A 21,525-nucleotide genomic window follows, 5' to 3' on the forward strand; every position below is an offset into this window, starting at 1 on the left:
AAATGTTTAAGTTAGAGAATCCCTACAGCAGGTATGTCTTGGGGCACCGTCTCCTCAGTTTATTTTAGGCTCCTTTGTGGGTGGGGCTCTGACTCTGGCCAATCAGAAACGTTTAGAAAAAGGAACTTCCTGCTTCAGACACAGGGGAGCAGCTTTTTTGTCAGCTGGTCATTGGGGCTTGTAGCTACGTCAACAATCTATCAAGATAACAACAAGTTAACTTGGGCCGCTAATGGCCAAGAGCAAACTTTTAACATGGTTGGACTGAGGACTCTGACTTCATGGCACGAAGTTGGCAAACTTTAACAGCCGGACTCAAAACGCCTCTCTCAGCGCCGCATGCAAGCCTCACGAAAGGAAGAGTTTTATTGTCCTAGCTTGCTGGCTAACGTTAGCTATTTGTCTGGAGAGTTACCGACATGGCTACCAGGGAGATGTCTCTACGGCACACTTACCGACGCACGCCGGCCAGCATAAAGCAGGAGCAGGACGACGACTCGGACGCAGAGGATACGAACCTGGGGCTGCGGAGGGCAGACGGACTGGAGTCTCAGATCATCCACAGCGGACACTTCATGGTGTCGTCGCCGCACAGCGAGCACCCCCCGAAGAAGGGCTACGACTTCGACACTGTCAACAAACAGACCTGTCAAACGTATCATTTTGGCAAGGCGAGCACGTCGCACTTCTCCATTGACGCTTCCCTGACTAAACTATTCGAGTGCATGACCCTTGCCTACAGGTGAGTTATAACACATTTCATTACTGTGCATTCACATGAGAACACCACTTTCATTTTGAACCCTCGTTTCAACGTTGAGCTCGTCTCGGTCAGACATGTGACTGTGGGTACAGTTAAATTGCAGTCACGAGTCTCTCTCTTTTTCTAACTTCCTGCTCGATCTGTCATTTCTTGTGGTCAGTTTATAGTATGCAAGTATCACCAACAAAATGTAGCCAACCTGCAAAGAAAAAAAAAACTCCTTTGTTCGCATGTGACATGATGCATGGCTTTATCAGACTGTGTATTTGTGGAGCTTGTTTTAAACAGCTGCTGTTGTGTGGCAAATTTGTTTTTGAGGTGTCCATTTTAGGGGCCCCAGCATAAGGGATCTATTTAGGGAAAATTGTTGTTGGAAACAAAATTCTGATTTGTATCCATATTCGATGTATTGAATACAGATAGATTACCCATTTTGGGACACAAACAGTTAAATTTAAGCAAGCTCGGGAGTATCAGAATGGAGCCAAAATAAGCAGCAAGTAGAGCTTCAACATGCTCTGGCAAAGGTAGGACATTTGCTCTCTCATGACAAATTAAGTAATTGAGGGAGCTGAATAAACACTGGAGGGTACAGATACAGCCCCGCTTTGTCAGTTAAATAAGACCGTTATCCTGACATGATATGAATGACATAATGTTTTTGCTGAGCTGCCAGTTACTGAGCAACTTTTTTTTGCATCTCATCATTCACACAGCTTCACTTTTGCAGCCCCAGTTCCCAAAAAGTTGGGACGTGGTGGAAAATGTCAGTTCGAAAAAGAATGCAATGATAATGAAAGCCCATGGACCAATATTTTATTCTTAACAGTGGAAAGTGTGGCATTTTCTTATTTCAAGAGAATGTTGCATCTTGAATTTGATGCCAGAAACACGTCTCAAAACAGTTGGGACAGGGCCATGTGCGCCAGTGTGTATCATCCACTCCTCTTTTAAAGGATAAGACCGGTTTTTTGACATTGGGCCCTTGATTTCACATTATAACATGATGTTCTACTCACCCCTGCTTGTTGTTGGTCATTTGGAGCTGTTCCGAAGATATTCGCGAGGCGTCTGGCTGCTCTCTTGAGATATTCGGCCATGAAACAGTTTCCTATGGGCAAGTTTATACAGGTACAAACTATGCTGTTTATAATTTATTAATTACTGTACACTAGCACTGATAACGTGGAGGTGCGTCGCTTACTTAAAAAAATCCGGGTTACTAATTTTGAATTTTAGCCGAATGAATAAATAGGCAGCAGGTCTGTGGGCTGTCTGTGGTAGTAGCACGACGATGACGTCAGTAACACCCACTTTACGACAAAAATTCAAAATTACAGTAACCCGGATTTTTTTAAGTAAGCGACGCACCTCCACGTTATCAGTGCTAGTGTAGAGTAATTAATAAATTATAAACAGCATAGTTTGTGCCTGTATAAACTTGCCCATAGGAAACCGTTTCATGGCCGAATATCTCAAGAGAGCAGCCAGACGCCTCTCGAATATCTTCGGAACAGCTCCAAATGACCAACAACAAGCAGGGGTGAGTAGAACATCATGTTATAATGTGAAATCAAGGGCCCAATGTCAAAAAACCGGTCTTATCCTTTAACAGCAGTCTGTAAACAGTCTGTAAACTTGGCGCTGGTAACAACCTGGACGGCTCCTCTCCTCTTTAGTCCGGACGACACGGCACAAAAAAAAAAATAGATAAATACATTTCAAGCGTAGATTTGTCCAACCCGAGAGCAGTTTTTCCAGTCTGTCTCAGTCCATAATAGATGAGCTTTGGTCCAGAAAAGACGGCAGTGTTTCAGGATCATGTTCACATGTGGCTTCTTCTTTTCATTATAGAGCTTTAACCTGCATTTGTGGATGGCACGGTGAACTTTGTTCACAGGCCGTTATTTCTGGGAGTGTCTCTGTGGCCCATGCAGTGATATAAATTTGTGTGAGAATCGTTCCTTTTTTTTAATAGTCGGTCCAAAGATCATGGGCATCCAGTATTGATTTAGTGTCTCCAGGTTCTGCAAATCTTTTGATGATAGTAGATTAAGACTGTTGACGATGGAATATTCAAAGTCTTTTCAATTTTACTTTTAAGGAACATTATTTTGAAATTGCTCCACAGTTACAGTTTTTCTTAGATTGCGTATGCTCTGCCATCCTTATTTCTGAGAGACCCAGCCTCTCTAAATGGCTGTTTTTCTAATCACATCACTGACCTGTTGCCAGCTAACCTCATTAGTTTCCCCAGTCGTTTCCTTTTAATACCACTTACTTGTCCTGGATTTTGCCCCCTCGTTCCATCTTCTTTGAGACATGTTTCTGCCATCAAATTCAAGATGTGGTCACATTTTTCATGAAACCGTACAATTTCTCACTTTCAAGAGTTTTTTTTTTTTTCTTCTTTCAACAGTTTTCTGTGTTATTTTGAGAATAAGATGAGGGATCATGAGATCTGATATTCATTATAGTTTTTTTTGTTTGTTTTTTTAAACTATTTTACACTTTGTCAACTTTTTGGGAATTGGGAATGAGATGCATGCACACAGGCATGAAAACGTTCACTGAGTGGCAGCGCTTGTGTGAATTGTGATGGTCAGAATTTGCACGGTTACAAGCAAACAACACTTTATATTATTTGAAGGAACTCAGCTGATTTTTGGCACACACACACACTTGGTAAATGATCACAAAATGGGAAAAAGAAGTCCAATAAAAACTTGTTAAATCAAACTAAAGCAGTTTGACCCTACAGTTAAAGAAGAGCGATCACATGATGATCAAATACATCTAACATCACAAACGGGGTTGAGCTAATCAATATTTTCTTCACCGCTCAAGCTGCTAATATTTTTTTCCATCAGTCGTGATATTGTCAAGCCTGAAACATGTCAGATAACAGTGTAAAATTCCCAGAGCCCAAGTTTATATTCTCAAATTGCCCGTTTCATCCAGTGGAGAATCCAAAACCCGACAATATTAAATAAAGCAGATAAATAAGAAGCAAGTGGAGGTAAGAAGTTTTGCTTGATAAATTACATGGACAGCTACATCAGACCGGTCATCGCAGCTCTGTTGATGTCAGTTTGTCACCATCTGTGGCAAAAATCTCCGAACAAATGTTTTTCATAATGTAGCTCATGATTCTGAAAAGTTTTAACTGAACCCAGAATAATGAAAGTAGTGAAGATGATGTAAAAGTGGTGTAATGATTGATTTATTAACAAAGCTGTAGTAGACATTAGCAGGTAGTAAGAGTTGGGGGGAGGGGGGAAAGGTAAGGTTCAAGTTACTCAAGTTTCTCTATTTACAGCTGTGGTGTCGATGCTGGCATGCTGCTCTGAGGATTCCCTCTGACTTCGCACCAAATTGAACTCACTGGGAGGACTATTAATAGAGCAGTTTCTGTTCTGTTGTTGTCATTCATCCTATAAAAAGATCTGAGTGTTTATATCAGTAGAAAAAAACTTTTCCACGTGACAAGAGCATTGCTGAACCTCAAAAGTGAAGCGTCTTCCTTTCTTGTTAGTGCACCAATGCACAATTCTTTCAGAGTCAGTACATGCTGAGATGTTGGTGACTTGCTCAAGCACATTAGCTTGTGTCCCCCATCACTCTCGAAACAATTCCACTGTTGGTCTTCTTGTCTTTGCAGTGGTAAGTTGGTGTCTCCCAAATGGAAAAACTTCAAAGGTCTGAAGCTGCTCTGGAGAGACAAGATCCGCCTCAACAACGCCATATGGAGAGCCTGGTATATGCAATGTAAGAGTTCTACATTTATCTTGGATTTGGTATCCAGAGAGTTTGGGCTGTTTTGTTTTAGTATTTTAATGAGAACTGACGGCACTTCTTTGAGTCTTCATGCAGTTAATGCAGTTGTTTCTGTGAGATGCCAAACATTTTAACTGTAAATGTGACTTGTGTGTCCTCATGTGGGAGTGAATTAAGCTGTTTTCTCTACCTTCAGATGTGGAGAAAAGGGAGAATCCTGTGTGTCACTTTGTAACGCCCCTGGACGGAAATATAGACTCTGATGTCCGTTCTGCAGAGGTAAAGATAGAAAACAGTCGTCTGTATGAGCTATGAGCTGTATGAACCAACATTAAAAAAGAATTTGTTGTTTTTCGAGACTCAAATCAACCTGCCAATCACTTTTTGTCCATGTTCCTGAAAGAATGACTTTAGTTTCCCTTGCTGCTTCCTTCCTTAGTGTGAACTTAGTTCCTGTCTCTGTCTTTTTTTTGCAGGCCATTGCCACAGAGGGGAAAGGCTGGAAAAGAAGAATTGAAATTGTCATAAGAGAATACCACAAGTGGAGAACATACTTTAAGAAAAGGGTAAAGTCTTCTATAAATATTCTAACATTTGTCAGGGGAATACTGGGCATTTTTTGGCCCTAACTTTTTCCTTTCTTTTATTTTTGCTTCTAAACATGGTTCATCTAATGTGGGGCTCTCTCTTTATAGCTGCAGAAGCACAAGGATGAGGACCTCTCAAGCTTACTTAAGGTATGCAAAACTGCATTATGCTCATCTCACCAGAGTGCCAATACTATTCATTTCTGGTCATAGGAAGCAGCATCTATTTAGTCAGATGTTAAAAGTGAATGAATAATCCCATGCTAACCCAGTTCCCCTCAAATTATTTATGTACTTTATAAGTCATAATCAGTGACTATGCAAACAAAGTACATTTGACTGCTTGCACTTGTTATTTGCCAACAGTCATTATATTATATAGCCCTTTTCAGACATGACCTGATTAACATTAAAGGCTTTACCAGGCTGTTAAAACTACAACATTCAGACATTGGTCACTTTTCCGTCAATGCCCCTCAACCTTCATTCAGAACTGCCCGTAAAAGCGGCAGCTGAATATACCACATGTGTAAGATCAAAACGGTGTCACAGCTGTATGTCAGATGAGAAACTCTCATGCCAACATGTTGATTTGCAACAAACGCTCAGCATTGTGTTAAACATAACGGCAGTGGGTGGGAGCCCTTTACAGGTGATTCCCATCCAAGTTAAAAAAAAAATCCACATGTCAGCTCGATTGGTGCTCTGAATTAAATCAAAAAAAATTTAGCGCCATCCAGGCTCATCTTGAGGCAAATTTACACCTGACACTTTCAATAGTTGTCCAGTTAACGCAAAGCAGTGGATGTCTGAAAGGGGCTTATATGTAAATGTTCCAGCACTCTACTAACGTTTCACGCACTCGGTAGAGTAAGGAAGCTTTTGCAGACAATGTTATATATGCATGTCAGTTTCATGTAAAACGGCTCAGCATCAAGTCATTTATTTATGTATCTTCCTCCCTTCACAACTTTACCACAGTTCTGTGGATTTAAGTCACATCATACAAATGCAGTTTTGTTTCAAATGCATAACGTTTTTAGATTTTCGAAAAGCTTCTGATCCTTTTTCTGCTTGAAAACTCGGGCATTGCATGATATTCTGAACATGATTACAGAAATACTTTATTTTGAAAGTGTTTATGCAGACATGTTCATGTCCAGCATCCACAGCGATCATTTGATATCTGGATTTAAAACAATTTTGTTTTAAAACTGCTTTAAAGTGAAACTGTTTTATTGTTGATTGAACTTTCTACAGCTTCTACATCTGTTGCAGGGTCCTTTGTTTATGTTGTTATAGAATATATTTATTTATGATTACAGCTACGTTTATGGGATTGTTAAGTTGCTCAATGATTGAAAAATAAATTTGGGTGCAGTCAAATGTTTCGCTGTTATGTGATGGATAAAGATTTAAACACTTAAAGTGTTTTAAAACCTTTACACAGTATGTCACATGTAGTTATGGAAGTATTTATCAGATCAATCCATGAATTGTGTTAATGCCACTGCTTTTTTGGCTGTGCTCAACACTGCATGCCTGTGTGACATTAACTGGCTTGGTCATTGCATTTTGAATACTCAAAGGGACCAGAGGAGCAGTTATTGCTGTTTGGGGAAGTCTCTCCAGACATGCTCCGTGTCTCCTTTTATCAGGATGAAGAGGCTGCTGCACGCCGTGTTAGTCGACGGTATAATGAAACGCCCGCCCCCATGGAGATGGACCCCCTCTTTGACATGGATGTTCTGATGTCTGAGTTTTCAGACACATTGTTCTCTACGCTGGCCTCTCATCAACCCATTGCCTGGCCCAATCCAAGGGAAATTGGTGAGAAATGCATGAGGTTTCTTTTGTATGACCTGTATTATCCCATATGTTTAGTACTTTGTAAGTACTTTAGTACTTACATTTAGATTTGAGCTAAAATCCTATTTTTGGCTTTGCTCATAGTCTTTTCTACATTTGAGTTTGTTATGAAACCTCCCTGAATGATGCAGCTTCTGAACGTGAGTGTTGGCTTGAGGTTGAATCTTTTTTTCCCCTGCTCGCCCTTCCTCTGCCTCCACCCTCCACAGCTCATGCAGGGAACGCAGACATGATCCAGCCGGGACTGATCCCCTTACAACCCAACCTCGACTTCATGGACTCCTTTGATCCACTTCAAGGTAGCAGTAAGCACCACCCATAACCAAAGTAGCAGTTCACTCAGACTAATAGTGCACACTGTACAGGAATCAAGCCCACATATTCTGAGCAGTTGGCTTAGCCTAACACAAAAGGTAGTGTGGTTTTTACTAACCTCTAGCTAACATAGAGACTCTTGTTCCAGACTTATTTCACAGCCTCCGTCAGCCCGCCTTCCCCTCTGTTTCCCCCACTGCATCATCTGTCACCCCTCTACCCAGCAGCAGCTCTCAGTCCCAGGTAAACGCCGTAAAGGCTCAGCCCGTAACACACTCCACCATGACACTTTGTGCAAGGACAGAGTTTATTCCTTAAATCGATTTAAGATTTATGCTCAACTTTGCAGGACTTCTTGAATGTAATCTGTGTTAATATCGTTACACACATGACAAAATAATGGTAAATTTTATTTATAACAAGCTAAATATTTGGGGTCTCTGTCATGCTTTCCTCCTCCTTTCCTTCCTGAAAGTACTTCATTCAGATATCATTTGCAACTGACATTTGCACGAAGGAGAAAAAGGAATAAACATCCTGATTATTTTTTTTTTTGTTACCACTATGATAAAAGTATCATGGCATTCCTATCCGCAGTACCTCTGATCTCTCTGTCATTATCTCCACAAATACTGAAAAGTGTCTATATTTGTATGAGGTGTTCTCTTCCTCCTCCTCTTCAGTTTTCTTACGTCACATTATTTTTGCAGTATTCTCTATTTAAGTTTTGGCGCTTTTTGATTCTCCCGAAAGAGTTGGTATATAAAAATTATTTTAAAAAAAGAAATGCTAATGAAACCCGATTCAGAATGTTTTGTCCATATTTTGTGAGAGTCTCCCGTCACTACCTTCCCCTGCTACACCAGTCACTTCAAGAAAGACTAAAATTTACTGAAATGCTGCTCAGTCACAGCTGTTGATATTAATTTGCAGGGTCAGGCTCTACCACTGAGTAAGGCAACCAGCTTACTGTCATAACCTTAACCAGCACCAGTCGGAGAGTTTCCAACTAACATGAACATAAATGTAACTGCGTCTCTTCTGTTCCTTTTAGACTTTTGAAAAAAGTTCTCAATGTATTTGTTTCCTTTCCTTTTTTCACCCCCCACCAGGTCCAGTTAATGTCCTCCTTGCAGCTTTCAGCAAACCAAATCAGCCCCGCTGGCCCCCTGCCCATCCCCTCTGCCATAGCCAGTCAGACCAGTCAAGCAGGTGGTGGAGCTAATTATGTACAGAACTATATGCCCCTGTTTTCTGGCCAGGTGGAGCCCGGCAATCAGTCAGTAGTTACCTCTGTATCTCAGCCGTTATCCCACGATCCTCTGGTACAGTGCCTTCAAGGTCAGAACCTGGGCTCTGCAGCACCCATGGTTCCCGCACCTTTGGACAACACCTCGGGGCTGGAAGAGACTGTAGCTCCCTCTGTGATTACACACACAGCCCCTTCAACCGTCACACCCAGCGACACAGCCACCACCTTCAGCCACATCTCGGACTATAGCTCTATATCCACACAATCGCAGCCCCCTCCGTCCCAACTTCAAGCGCTGGCACCAGTCCCTGCCGCTTCCCTTCAGCACCCTCCGGCTTTCGCCCTGCCTCGCCCTTTTCAGTCAAACAGTGCCAACAAAGTCCGCTCGGTGCAAAGAATTGCCCCTGCAAACACACTTCCTTCTTCCCACCTCATCCTTACAGGTCTGTGGTTTCTTATCAACGTGCTCTATTTTGTGTTTGATTGTCGATTTGGGAGTAGAAATGTATCACTTTAACTTGGTACCATAAGATGGCGCCCAAACCTTTCCATTTCAGTCAAATTCGTTTACTGTGATGACGTAACACACGCATATGTAGATGCATTTTGTCCCGGAAGCAAGCTGTGCAGTGTTCGAATATTTTAACGAGTAGAGAAAAGATGATACCTCCAAAGTCACACATGTATTAATGTTTCTTTACCAAAACAAAACAGTTGCTTGCATGCCAAACCTTTATTTTTGAAAGAATTTGCAAGATTCCCTTTCTAGATGTTTGAAAATGTGCATGTACTATTTAGTCTTAAACCTATTTAAGGTTGCATTTCTCACAGAGCTTACTTTTTTATGTAAATGAAAAACCATTATGTCAAAAATGGTAACTCAGTTATTCTTATTTTTATGTGTGACTACACATGTGTTCCCACAGCACCTTTCTCAGGCCATGCCAATGCTGTGATTGTTACACCCACACCCCTGAAAGCGGATGTGGTCCCTGCTAATACCAACGTGGTCATCGCTCCCTCTCATCTCGGAGCAGTATGGTTTCATTTTTATCTTTCCTTTTAGTCAGGCAAGATTGAAATTCGCCTCTCTGAAAACAGTGACGGCTACATGGTGGTTCATGCCTCATATTTGGCATCTCTTCCCGTATCTCAGGCCCCTGGTTTTCACGTTTTACCTCAGACGCAGAAGTCTCCCCAGCCAATTGTCCCTAAAGAGAAGTCGTATTCTTCTGGCCGCAAAAATGAGAAAGCTTCCTCTGGTGTCGGTGAGAATTCCCTCAGACGACAAAGCTCCTGAAGACTCCAAGCCAGCCACTGCTTAAAAAGCACTCATGTTTTGTTTTGTTTTTTTCTTTTCAGTTCACAGTCAGCCTGGATCCAGTCGAAGATCGCCTTGTGCGTTAGATCAAGTTCCCAGTCCCCAGTCAATAATCAGCGGCACCAGTACACCTTTGGTGAAGAATGAGCACAATCAGGTTTGTGTTTGTGTGTTCAGGGTCTCTTCAGCTTTTACAGGTTGGGCTGATTCATGAAAGAAAATGAAATGCCACTCTTTTGCATCAGTTTCCCTTTTTCCTCTGTAATATATGAAACACTTAGTAATACCATTTTTCTTTTTTTTCATATTTTCACTGCTTTCGTGTGACAGAGCCGGAGGACAACGCACATATCTGCTGAACAAAAGAGACGATCAAACATAAATATTGGCTTTAAGACACTCTGTAACCTGGTTCCCACTCTAAAGTCACAATCAAATGTAAGTTTAGAAGTCAAATCTGACAGAACAGATTCTGAGCGTATACAGTGTACACTTGTAGTAATTTTTTGTGCTATCATTTGTTAACTTTGTGTCTTTTAGATAACTAATGCAGTGACGCTACAGAAGACTGTGGAGCACATTGGGAAGCTTCAGCAGGAGAGGCAGCAGATACAGGAAGAAGTCAGGAGACTACGGGAGGAGATTGAGGAGCTCAACACTTCCATTAAGTATGTTAAAACATTGCATGCATCCCACCCCTTTGACCATGACATTTAACCATCACTTTCTGTCTCCTCTCACTGCTTAACAACAGCTTGTGTCAGGAACAGCTGCCCGCGACAGGTGTGCCTATGAGACGGAATCGCTTAGACCACATGCAAGAGAAGTTCAGTGAATACGTAAAGAGCCGTACACTTCAGAACTGGAAGTTCTGGATTGTATCCTTTAATTTAATCAATTTTACACACTGTGCTGCTTATTGATAATCAGGAGTAATGTGAGATTCTTATGTGTCATCACTCTTGAGGAAATCCAAGATATAGTTAGTTTATTCTATAGACCAACAATCCTTGTTAGAATGTGAACAGCTATACATTATTATATAAGGTAGAGTAATAATATAGTCTGTCTATTCTCATATCAAGTAAAGTCAACCAACAAAGAATTTCCTTTTTTAATTAAATTTTTTATCTGAGTGCTGCTGCATCCTTTGCAACCATCTCCACAAACATGAGGAAGTCCATCACCGGTATTTCTGTAGCCATCATAGACACGCCCCCATGTGTTTTTATCACTTCACAGCTTTAGTGAAAGATGGAACATATAATAAGTGATGTGGCTGCACATGGTGGTGTGGTGGTTAGCACTGTCGCCTCACAGCAAGAGGGTTCCAGGTTCAATTCCTGGCTGGGAATTTGCATGTTCTCCCCGTGAATGCGTGGGTTCTCTACGGGTACTCCGGCTTCCTCCAACCATACAAAAACATGCATGTTAGGAGCCCCGGGGAAGAAAAACAAAGAAACAAACCAGGGTAGGGGATGCTCTTCAGCCTTGGCTGGCAAGTCGCTTACGAGAGGGAAAACTTAGACAAGAAAACGAAAGTTACGTATGTAACTATGGTTCAATGAATCCCAGATGACCCCCAGAGGGCGGTGCTGAAAGCACTGAATGTCCCCTTCGCGCATGCGCCTTTCGAGTAGTAATACCAACGAGTCACATCTGTGACATGTCGGATGATCAATCAGAGGCTATATAGCCTGACGTCATCCGGGGCTCTGTTCCTACAGAATCTTCTCGCGGAATGCAAGGATTCTGAGTGACAGAGAAGCTCTGGCGGTCATCCGGGATTCATAGAACCATAGTTACGTACGTAACTTTCGTTCTATTTCATCCCTACTGACCGCCAGAGGGTGGTGCTGAAAGCACTGAATGACTAATACCAGCAATGTCACAAGGAATCCAGAGCAAAGACCTCATTAAAAAGGCTCACAGGGCCCCCGCCGCAGAACCTGATCCAGAAGATGAAGGGTAGGCCACATTAACCCTGTAAAATCTGGTGAATGTGCTCGGGGAAGCCCATGATGCAGCAGCACATATTGCTTCCATCAGAACCCCTCAAGGCTTCCCAAGAAGCAGAGACGCTCCTGGTAGAGTGCGCCTTCACACCAACGAGTGGGGAGCAGCGTCCCGCAGCGTAGGCGTGGCAGATGACATCCATGATCCAATGGGAGAGGCATTGCTTGGAAAGAGGACAACCTAACCTAGGGCCTCCATAACACAAGAACAGTTGGTCAGAGCATCGTATAGCAGCAGTGGCTGCAATGTATGCCTCCAGTGCCCTCACTGGGAACAACAACTGAGACCCATCGGCAGTTCCCTCTGACACAGGCTGAAATTGTGCCAATCTCAATGGCCGGTTGCAATGAGAACGAGATAACACTTTAGGCAGGAGTGCAGTGTCTGGCCACAAGGTAACACCAGAGCCATCAGTACCCCATCTGAAACAGGAAGGGCTGACAGAAAGAGCATGTAGCTCGCTGACCCTCTTAGAGAAGACAATAGCCAACAAAAAGGCAGTCTTACATGATAGCCACCTGAGGTCTGCCTGCGCCAAAGGCTCGAATGGAGAGTGGCACAGAGCTTCAAGAACCAAGGGCAGATCCCAAACTGGTGCCCGTGGAACCATCGGCGGGTGCAACCTACGAGCACCACGCAAAAAAAGATAAACTAGAATATGGCTCCCCATGGTACAGCCCTCAAAGCCAGCATGATTAGATGATATCGCCGCTACATACACCTTAAGTGTTGAAGGAGAGCGGCCCTCTCAAGAAGAGACTGGAGAAACTCCAGGATAGTGGACACTGCACAGGTGAGTGGATCATCATTGCGGGCAGAACACCACTGGGAAAACAGCCGCCACCTGTCTTCACATCACTGGCGAGTCGAGGGTGCCCAGGCACTCAAAAGGGTGCATCTACCGGGACCCAAATATCCTGTCAGCAGCTGCTCAAGCCGTCCAGCGGCCACACCCACAGTCGGAGGCGTTGAGGACTGGGGTGCCATAACAGTCCCAACTGAGACAGCAAATCCCTTCTGATCGGAAAACACCACGGGATGCCGTGACAGACTCTGCCGGAGCGGGAACCATGGCCCAGCTGGCCAACACGGAGCCCCTAGCAACCTCTTGTGGCTCTCTTCGGCAACCCTCCGAAGAGTAGGCCAAATCAGAGACAGGGGTGAAAAAGCATATAGGAGGACCCTTGGCCAAGGATGAGCCAATGCGTCCTGGCCCAGTGCACCTGATGCTAGTGGTGCAACGGATCATCATTGATCCGTTCGGATCAATTATTTCGGTTCGGCACACACATGATCCGCGGATTGCTTTATGAAAAAAAAAAATTGTGCGCATGTTCAGTCCTCACACAGCCGTTACCATTCCTGCTAGTTTCCAGGGACAGAGCTACTTTCCACGCTCTGGGTAAAAGTCTACAACAGTTCCCTCTTCAATAAGCAAACAGTCCTATGGCTCGTTTGTAATTTATTGTCCTCAGCGTAAAACATGTAGAACAGTGGGCATGGAAAATAAAAGTAGGCTAGACTTCGGTACAGACTTTGCAGCGACATCACCCCGGTGTTTCACTGACAGGAGTGAAACCGAAAGCGGGTGAACAACCGCTCATCACCGCGGCATTTAGGCAGCCCCTTCCTTCACAATCTGACCGGGCTAAAGCGATCACAAACGCTATCGGTGTGTTTTTATGTTGCACTTTAAGTTGTTTTTCTTTGATTATGTTGAAAAGAAGATGTTAATTGTGCACTTTAAGTTGATTTTATAGATTTCAATTTAATAATTTAAAAGTGTTAATAAACAAAAAGACAAAACATGTTTATTTGTCTTTTTTTTTTTTTTTTTTTTTTGCTGATCCGAAAAATGATCCGATCCGTGACTCTGATCCGAGGAACGATCCGAACCGTGAGATTTTTGATCCGTTGCACCCCTACCTGATGCCCCCGTAAGGGAATACCATTGAGGACACTCCTCTGTGGCGAAAAGATCTACCTCTGCCCGACCAAAGAGGTCCCAGATCCTGAGCACTACGTCGCTGGGACAACTCTTCCGGAGCAGTCGCCTGGCGGGAAAGAGAGTCTGCGACGTGTTTGTGCCGCCCTGGTAAGTACACTGCCTGCAGGGTGGACAGGCGAGGAGAGGCCCATTCCAGGAGATCTCTGGACACTTCCAGAAGCTGCGCTGACCTGGTGCCACCTTGATGGTTGAGGTGGTAGACCGCAGAGGCGTTGCCTGACCGAATCAGAACATGTTTCCCCTTCAGGTGGGCAAAAGGTGTCTGAGAGCCAGATGCACAGCACGCAGCTCCAGTACATTTATGTGTTAGGGCACTGAGACAGCAGACCTAAGGCCACAACCTGAAAGACTGACGTCAGTTTGCCCAGCAGCCGCAGGAAGGCGACGTAAGGAAACTGCCGCCCAGCCTGAATCGACCTACCCACCGGAGTATATCGTTCACCCTTTGAGCAGATGGGTAAGCCCTCATGGAAGGTGAATCTGGAGACACCCCAAGAAAAGTGGTTGTCTGAGATGGGGTCAGGCAGCTCTTCTCCAAGTTGGCCTGGAGGCCCAACTGGGACACATGACCAAGCAGATGACTCGTATCGCGAGAAGCATGCACTCGGGATGGGGCGCAGAAGCCAATCGTCGAGGTATGGAAGAACCTTCATTCCGCAGGCCCGCAGAGGAGAAAGGTCTGCTTTTACACTCCGAGTGAACACCCTCGGGGAGAGAGAGAGAGAGGCCAAACGGGAGCACCGTAGAAAAACGGCGATGCTCTGCCGCAAGAGGTACATTAAAGTACGCATCCGTCAGGGAATGTTGAGGGAAACCACTTGTCCTTCGTAACAGTCTGAAGAACCTCTGCCATCGTGAGCATGTGAAAGGGCAACACCTTTAGATATCGATTCAGTCCCCTGAGACCCAAAATAGTAGCCCCTGGGTTGCTGCAGAGGATCCATTGTCTCGATTGCACCCTTGGCCAGGAGGGCAGAAAGCTCCTGGTCCAGTGCTTGAGCTTACACCGGGTCGGTGATTATGGTCACCCTGATCCGGCGTGACATGAGAGGCCGCCGTCGGAATTGTAGCCGGTAACCAGAGGTAAGGGTGGTAACCAACCATGGATCCCCAGCATGAGCAGCCCAATAACTGAGCTGCTGATGGGGAAAAATATCCGACGGTTGGCCTGGTGGCCTCACCGTCTGTCCCCATGGCCCTTGATGGGGCGGCGGCCAGAGTTTGTGGCACATCGCGATGCAGAGCCTCATCTGGTGACACAATTAGTGTGGCCACATCAGGTTCAACCGCAGGCATACGATCCAAGCCTGCTTTAACCGACTCATGCATAGCTGCCAACACGCGACCATCTGTGGAGAGGCGTGAAAGGCTCTAGGGTTCCGCCAACAAGCGTGTAACTCAGAGACAGAAGGGAGAAGGGGCCCGTCTGCGCCTGAAAAAGGCAATTCCAGGAGCGGACTCCTCCACCTGCGGGACGTCCAACTGCAGTTGCCTCAATGCCATATGCATGATGTCCCGCATAGAGCTGCCACTCGACCCACCAGCTGCACTCTGAGACGAAGAGAGTGAGCCATTCTCTGCCCGAGATGACTGCGCCCCTTCCTCACTCCTAAAGTGAGGGGTAGAGGCACCCAAAGACAACACGTCCACCTCCGAAGCCAACTCAGGCATGGGTGGAGAAGAGAATCCAACCAGCGAAGGATCCAGCTGGCGTGCCTGAAAAAGGGATTTCACTTCTGCCAATTCTGAAGACAAACGCTCGACTCTTCTTAGGAGGAGCCACAAAGACTGTGGTCTCATTCCGGCGCTTCGAGCGCCTAGGGAGGGCCACCTGCCCAGAAGGTGGAAGGTCATTGGCTAAAATTGGGAGAGGGGGCGAGACGCTACCATCACCAATTAAAGCAATCAAACTCAGATGCTACCACAGGTAGCTTAATGCAAAATAAGAGTGAGAGGTCAGCCAAAATCGGGAGAGGGGCCGAGACGCAACCGTCACCAATTAAAGCAACCAAACTCAGATGCTACCACAGGTAGCTCAATTCAAAACTGAATAATCAGCTGGCTGAAATCGGGAGAGGGGGCGAGACGCCACCGTCACAAATTAAAGCGAAACAACAACCGTAGAGAGGCTAGTAGGTAGCCAAGCTCCAGCGTGTGTATCACAACACTAACCAGAAGCTGTGAGTCGGGAGGGGAGGCGCAAACACCACCATCACCAACACACAGAAGTACCTTGACCGAAGATTAACCCGTCGCAGCCCCTAGGAGGGCGAAATATCGCTGCTCCAGCCAACAGGCAGTAGGGCGTCAAACGACGGTGAAATGACCATGGCATCACTGATGCCATGCAAGCGAACCGCACGCGAGAAGAAAAAGGAACAGATCGCCGGATGACGTCAGGCTATATAGCCTCTGATTGATCATCCGACATGTCATAGGTGTGACTCTGTTGGTATTACTACTCGAACGGCGCATGCGCGAAGGGGACATTCGCCGAAGACGGATTTACTGGGCCCCTGGCACGTAACGGCAGTACAACGCAACTACGTCATCGACTAACGAGACAACAACATCAGTGATGTTGCCTGTTGTCATCGGGTCTTTGGGACATCAAACACTGTTTCAGAGGAGATCTACAAAGTAGTGTCTGTGTTCTCTGAGCAGCCTCTGTGTGGTTACTGTTTCCACTTCTAGCCCTTTTTTGCTCTGCTGCCCAAACCTTGAACACTTCTCATGTGGAAGTCAATGACCAGGCTAAGACTGGCTGGCTACTGACTGTCACTAAAGGACTTAAATAATTTACATACAGTTCTTTTGCATATTTTATTAATTCATAAAGTCTGATAGGTTATAAAAAAAAATTTTTATACCACAAAATCAGGCAGGAAGCAGTAAAACAAAGGCCACAAACACACAAATTTGAGTTTTTGATACTGAGCCATCAGATCGAGTAGGGCTGGATACATTTCACTCTCTTCTTCGGTTTGTCCTTTACTTTAATGCATTCTAGTTCAGCATCATTATCAAGCCTCTCTTTGAGTCATTCAATGGGATGGTGTCGACTACAAGCAGAGCAGAGCTGTATCAGACTACGCTGCAGTGGCTCGAACGTCATTGCTCCCTGCCTGCACTCAGACCCAGTAAGTGAAAAACACACGCACACATTCATGAAGATGTTATCAGCCCATCTGCTCCATGTGAGTAACATAAAAGTTCAGCAAGTTGTGGATCATTTGCTGGCGTGATGGAAGGTCTTTACCAAGTCTGGGTGTCTTCATTTCAGATATTCTGTCACATCTGTTACTATCTCTGTTTGCATTTTCCTACATGTCCAGTAACCGTGGCAAGACAGGAAATTTCACAGTGCCTATTATGTTTTCTAGATATAGATTTAATCACTTTAGTCACGATGATCACGCTTTACAAGAACTCATGCTTTTTCACCTCCCACCTGGTCACAATAGTCAAGTTTATTTTTGCAGTTTGTGATAAGAATCAAGTGCATCACTCCCTCTTAAAATTCCTTGACTAATGGGGCTCCCCTCTCAAATTCAAATATTCAAATCTGCCAAAAGGTCAAGAAGAGTCGGTATGAAATTATTTTTTTTACCTTTTTTTATTTTTGTAGGACCGTTGGATCGTCCCGTGTCATTTAGTTTAGATATTAATCACATTTGTACACTGTTTCAGTGACCACAGAGTTTTCTAACATGAGTTACAATAAGTAGAAATGTAATTTTGTTGCAATGGACTTCTACCTTCTGTATTTTCAAAGTGGATTGCTGACATGTTTTATTTTCTATGGTCTTTGAAACGGATTCAAATCAATCAAATAATGCGTGTTACTTAAAAACCGTTCACAACTTTACAGAAATTGATTTGAAAGTTGTCCTTCCTCTCTACAGAGAATTGTAGTTCTTCTGCTCATTGTTTTACACCCCACAGCTCCACTGTGTCGTCTCACTGTTTATAGCGAGCCTGCTTTCAGTTAGAGGAGGAAGCTGTTTTCAGATAAAGGAGAAAAAGAAACGATAAACATAAATGTGCCCTCACACGCTGTCTTCCACCCTGCTCTGCTGCAAGCGAGGGCCTTAGAAAAAGGGTGGTGGTGATTGAGAGCATTAAAGATTTTATGGAAAAGATTGTAACCTGCTTAACTGCAGCTCCAGGAATCTAGCAGTGACATATACACCAAAACAGTCTTCTTCAAAATGCTGTGTCAGGTGATGGTTACTAATGGTGTTTTACTGTTTTTTTTTGTTTGTTTGTTTGTTTGTTTTCCAGTGGTGCTGAGTACACTCCGTCAGCTGAGCACAACCACGTCCATTCTAAGTGACCCTTCCCGGCTTCCTGAAGAAGCCATTCAGGCTGTCACACACGCAGATGTGTAGTCACGCTTTCAGGAAGAGTCGAGGTCACCCAAAAGCCACCTGAGTTTGTTTGCGTCTCTTGTTTTCCTGTAAGACATTCATCAAGGTCTTCCTCTGATCCAAAAAGTCCCAGAGAAATCAATGAATCGACAGATGTTTCCTGGGACTGGATTGATTTTTAATCAGAATGTAGGACATTTGTACATTTGGTCTCTTGTACGTTGATTGATGGAATGATGCAGTAACTACTACAGCCTTCACCTACTTGAGGTGATGATCCTCGAAATACTTTGTTGGAAGCCGGTACTTGTGGTTTATTTCTTGAACAACATCATAGATTTTTTTTTTTTTTTTTTTTTAAAAAGAAAAAAAGGGACATACTCTGTGAATGTTAATTGCGTTGTCACTGAGAATCGTAGCATTAAGGATATAATGCATTTTCACCAGGAGATGAGATCAATGTGCAATTATTCTTGTGCAAGATGAACGTTTAGTTTCTCCAGAGGCTCTCCAAGAAAGACCTCGCAGCAGAATGTAGGAGATCACCCAAGACCCGGTTGCTCGTGGGCCGGTCTGTGCCTAATCAGCACAACATGAGTGAGAGTTTCTTTAGTTTTCCATCCCTCACTTACTCAGGTGAATGTTACATTACCAGTTAACACTAGAGGTTTCCTGGTGGTTCTCCGTCCACGCCAGACTTCTGCCTTTTGCGCATTCTGCCCATTTCTAACAAGTCTGACTGCAAATTACACAAAGTTAGCAGTTATCTTCGTTATGTTGCGCACATGGACTTGTACAGGGGCATGTCACCGCATGATGGAGTGTTATTATTGACAGCCCTCATAGGGATCATAACTGACAGTACAAAGCTGTGCAGGTTATACTTTTATGTTCTATATTTACATGTACAGTGTTGTAGGATCTCCTCTTCAGAAGGGGTCTTTTCTGTTCTTTGTTGGTCACTCAGGGCTACACTATTGTCTGAGACTATTGTCCATCTGAACACATCAGGTGAGGATGCTTTTCAGCAGGAAGACTCATTGTTTATAAGGGTACAGTTTGCTTTACATGGATTGATTACCCATGTTTGTTTTTTTTCCTGCCCTTGGTTACACCATCGTGTTGACAACAGACACAGAAGAAGAAGAATACTCTTCCAAGTGGAAAAACGCAGCACTAAAGGGCTAACCTAAAGCCATATCCTAGAGGTGTTTACCCATCCAAACAATTCGTTTGTTTCTTCACAGACATAATATCTGGTGGATTGCACTGCTCTGTTGACAGCTTGAGAGTAAACGCCACACAGATGTAGCCATCACATCTGGCGTACGTCAGCTGCTTCGTCAAAGTGTCCATACCTGTAATCCCTGTGGGCTGATATGTCTTTTATGTTTTTTTGTTTGTTTGTTTTGTGGCTCAGAACTCCTCAGGCCGATATGGATTTTAAGACACACTTTTCTTTTTTTTTCTTAGCAAAACTTGACTTTACAGTTGAAAAAAGCAGTCTTTTTTATGAACATGCAGCTTTTTAGGGTGTCGTCTTTTATTGAGGATTGCAGGTGTCTTAAATGTTTTGTTTGTTGTTTATTTTGTTCCACCAGGTAATGTACCTGTTAAATGGATAAAGCACAAAGCAGAGATCAAAATTCTTTTTTTCTTAATTATTTGTTTATTTTCTTCTCTTTTTTTACAGTGTGCAACTTTGCATCACATTTAGTGTTGCAAGTAAAATATTAAAAGTTCCCATGAAACGGTGAGCAGTGTGCCCTTAGTTTCTGCAAACTTGCGGAAAGCGGAACCTAAAGGCCTCTTCTGATTGGTTAGTTTCAGTGGTCTGAGGGACCACCTGATCACCTGCATTGGTTCAACTAAAATGCATCATTGCAGAAGGTGTTTGAATCATGCACATGCAAAATGAATCATCAATATTTAATATTTCCATGAAATGGGTAATAGTTTTAAGTACCAATACAAACTTAAGGAAACTACAGTTTTATGATTTTCAGGGCAGATGTGAGTGTATCCGGGACACATTTTTTAAAATTTAAAAAAAAACACAACATTGATTTCACGGGAACTTTAAAAGCGTGCTTGCACCCTGAAAGAATTTATTGGGGTTTTGTTTTTGTTTGTTTTTTAGAAAAAAGAAATGCTCCTCTGAAAGCAGCTATTGTTGCTTGTAAATGATTATTTTCTTTGTTGTGATCGTTTCCTCCTTCTGTTTACGAATAGAAGCACAAAGAGGCAACAGTGTTCCCCTTTAGCTCAGTTTGAATTTTATTGGGCCTTTTCCCTCCCACATCCAGGTTGGGTTTCCCCATTTTTGTTCGCCATTTCTGTGAAGGAGCCTTGGCTTTATTCACGGTGTACAGTGTATCTCTGCAGATTGGATCTGCACTTGTTGTTTCTCCCAATATTTCTGTATGGTATTTTGTTTAAAGAAACAAAACAAAACAAAAACAACGTTTTTTCTTATGCTGTGTATGAGTGTTCTCTGGGTTCTCCGATGCAATGTGTTAAGATGCCTTAAATGATTATGTATCACAATAAAAACACAAGAAAATTAAATTTACAAGCTCATTGTTTTATATTCTGGATTTATAAATATTCAACTTCAAATTAAAATCCAATGTTTAGTGCATTTAAAATAAAAACAAAAAAAACTTTCAGTACAAATACTTTCTCATTCTGAAAAACAGCTACAAAAAACCCAACTAACTCAATAACTTAAAACCGTCAAAAAATAAATACAACACTACTGAAATCGGATCTTTGAATTACTAAGCCGTTTGTCCACAAGCTGCAGCAGACACTTGGCATACACGTAATCATAGAAGTCCTGCTCAAAGGTGGGCAGCTTGCAAGTCACGGGGACAGTCTGGTTGCACTGCTGCTGCTCCACAGCCTGAAGGTACTGGCTGCTTGTATCCAGGTGCTCTGACAGCTCCGGGATGCGCTTGGAGAGCGCCTGCATGTAGCAGCGGAACGAGGAGAGGTGATGAGCTGTGAGGGGCTGCTGCTCCGGCAAGAGCTGCTCCGTCACGTTTAGGGACGCGCAGGCTATGTTGGGTAACAGTCGAGGGTCAGACTGCAGGAGACGAACAGCGAGAAGTAGAGGAAATAAATGTTAATTGAGAGGTAATTGAGATGTTATGTTTCTTATTTATCTGCTTCATGTGACTACTTTTTAATGGGAACAATCTCACAATCGTTGATTTAAACTGAAGCACAGAAATCTTGCCTTTAC

The 21,525-nt window shown here is 43.7% G+C and overlaps 1 protein-coding gene across 2 annotated transcripts; it reads left to right on the forward strand.

Annotated features, from left to right (window-relative positions):
• Window positions 1-142: 142 nt before the first annotated feature.
• On the forward strand, window positions 143-20,846 carry mlxip (MLX interacting protein). Of its 2 annotated transcripts, none has more exons than XM_075467894.1 (17): window positions 143-742; window positions 4,425-4,531; window positions 4,737-4,819; window positions 5,017-5,106; window positions 5,236-5,277; window positions 6,717-6,957; window positions 7,206-7,295; window positions 7,460-7,554; window positions 8,424-9,006; window positions 9,490-9,599; window positions 9,720-9,831; window positions 9,926-10,041; window positions 10,215-10,322; window positions 10,425-10,552; window positions 10,639-10,762; window positions 16,919-17,048; window positions 18,193-20,846. In XM_075467894.1, the coding sequence occupies exons 1-17, from the start codon at window positions 420-422 to the stop codon at window positions 18,297-18,299; spliced, it is 2,589 nt and encodes an 862-aa protein (XP_075324009.1). In that variant the 5' UTR covers window positions 143-419; the 3' UTR covers window positions 18,300-20,846. The 2 variants fall into 2 exon arrangements, with proteins under 2 accessions (XP_075324009.1, XP_075324010.1); XM_075467895.1 differs by having other exon boundaries at window positions 6,786-6,957.
• Window positions 20,847-21,525: the final 679 nt, after the last annotated feature.

Source organism: Odontesthes bonariensis, chromosome 6 (genome assembly GCF_027942865.1).
Source record: "Odontesthes bonariensis isolate fOdoBon6 chromosome 6, fOdoBon6.hap1, whole genome shotgun sequence".
Lineage (NCBI taxonomy): Eukaryota > Metazoa > Chordata > Actinopteri > Atheriniformes > Atherinopsidae > Odontesthes > Odontesthes bonariensis.

Excerpts from the sequence above, each read along its gene's own strand:
- mlxip (XM_075467894.1), top strand. The coding sequence starts at position 420 with ATGGCTACCAGGGAGATGTCTCTACGGCACACTTACCGACGCACGCCG. Across the intron at positions 4,820-5,016 it reads CTGATGTCCGTTCTGCAGAG|GCCATTGCCACAGAGGGGAA; the intron begins GTAAAGATAGAA and ends TTTTTTTTGCAG. Across the intron at positions 17,049-18,192 it reads CCTGCCTGCACTCAGACCCA|TGGTGCTGAGTACACTCCGT; the intron begins GTAAGTGAAAAA and ends TTTGTTTTCCAG.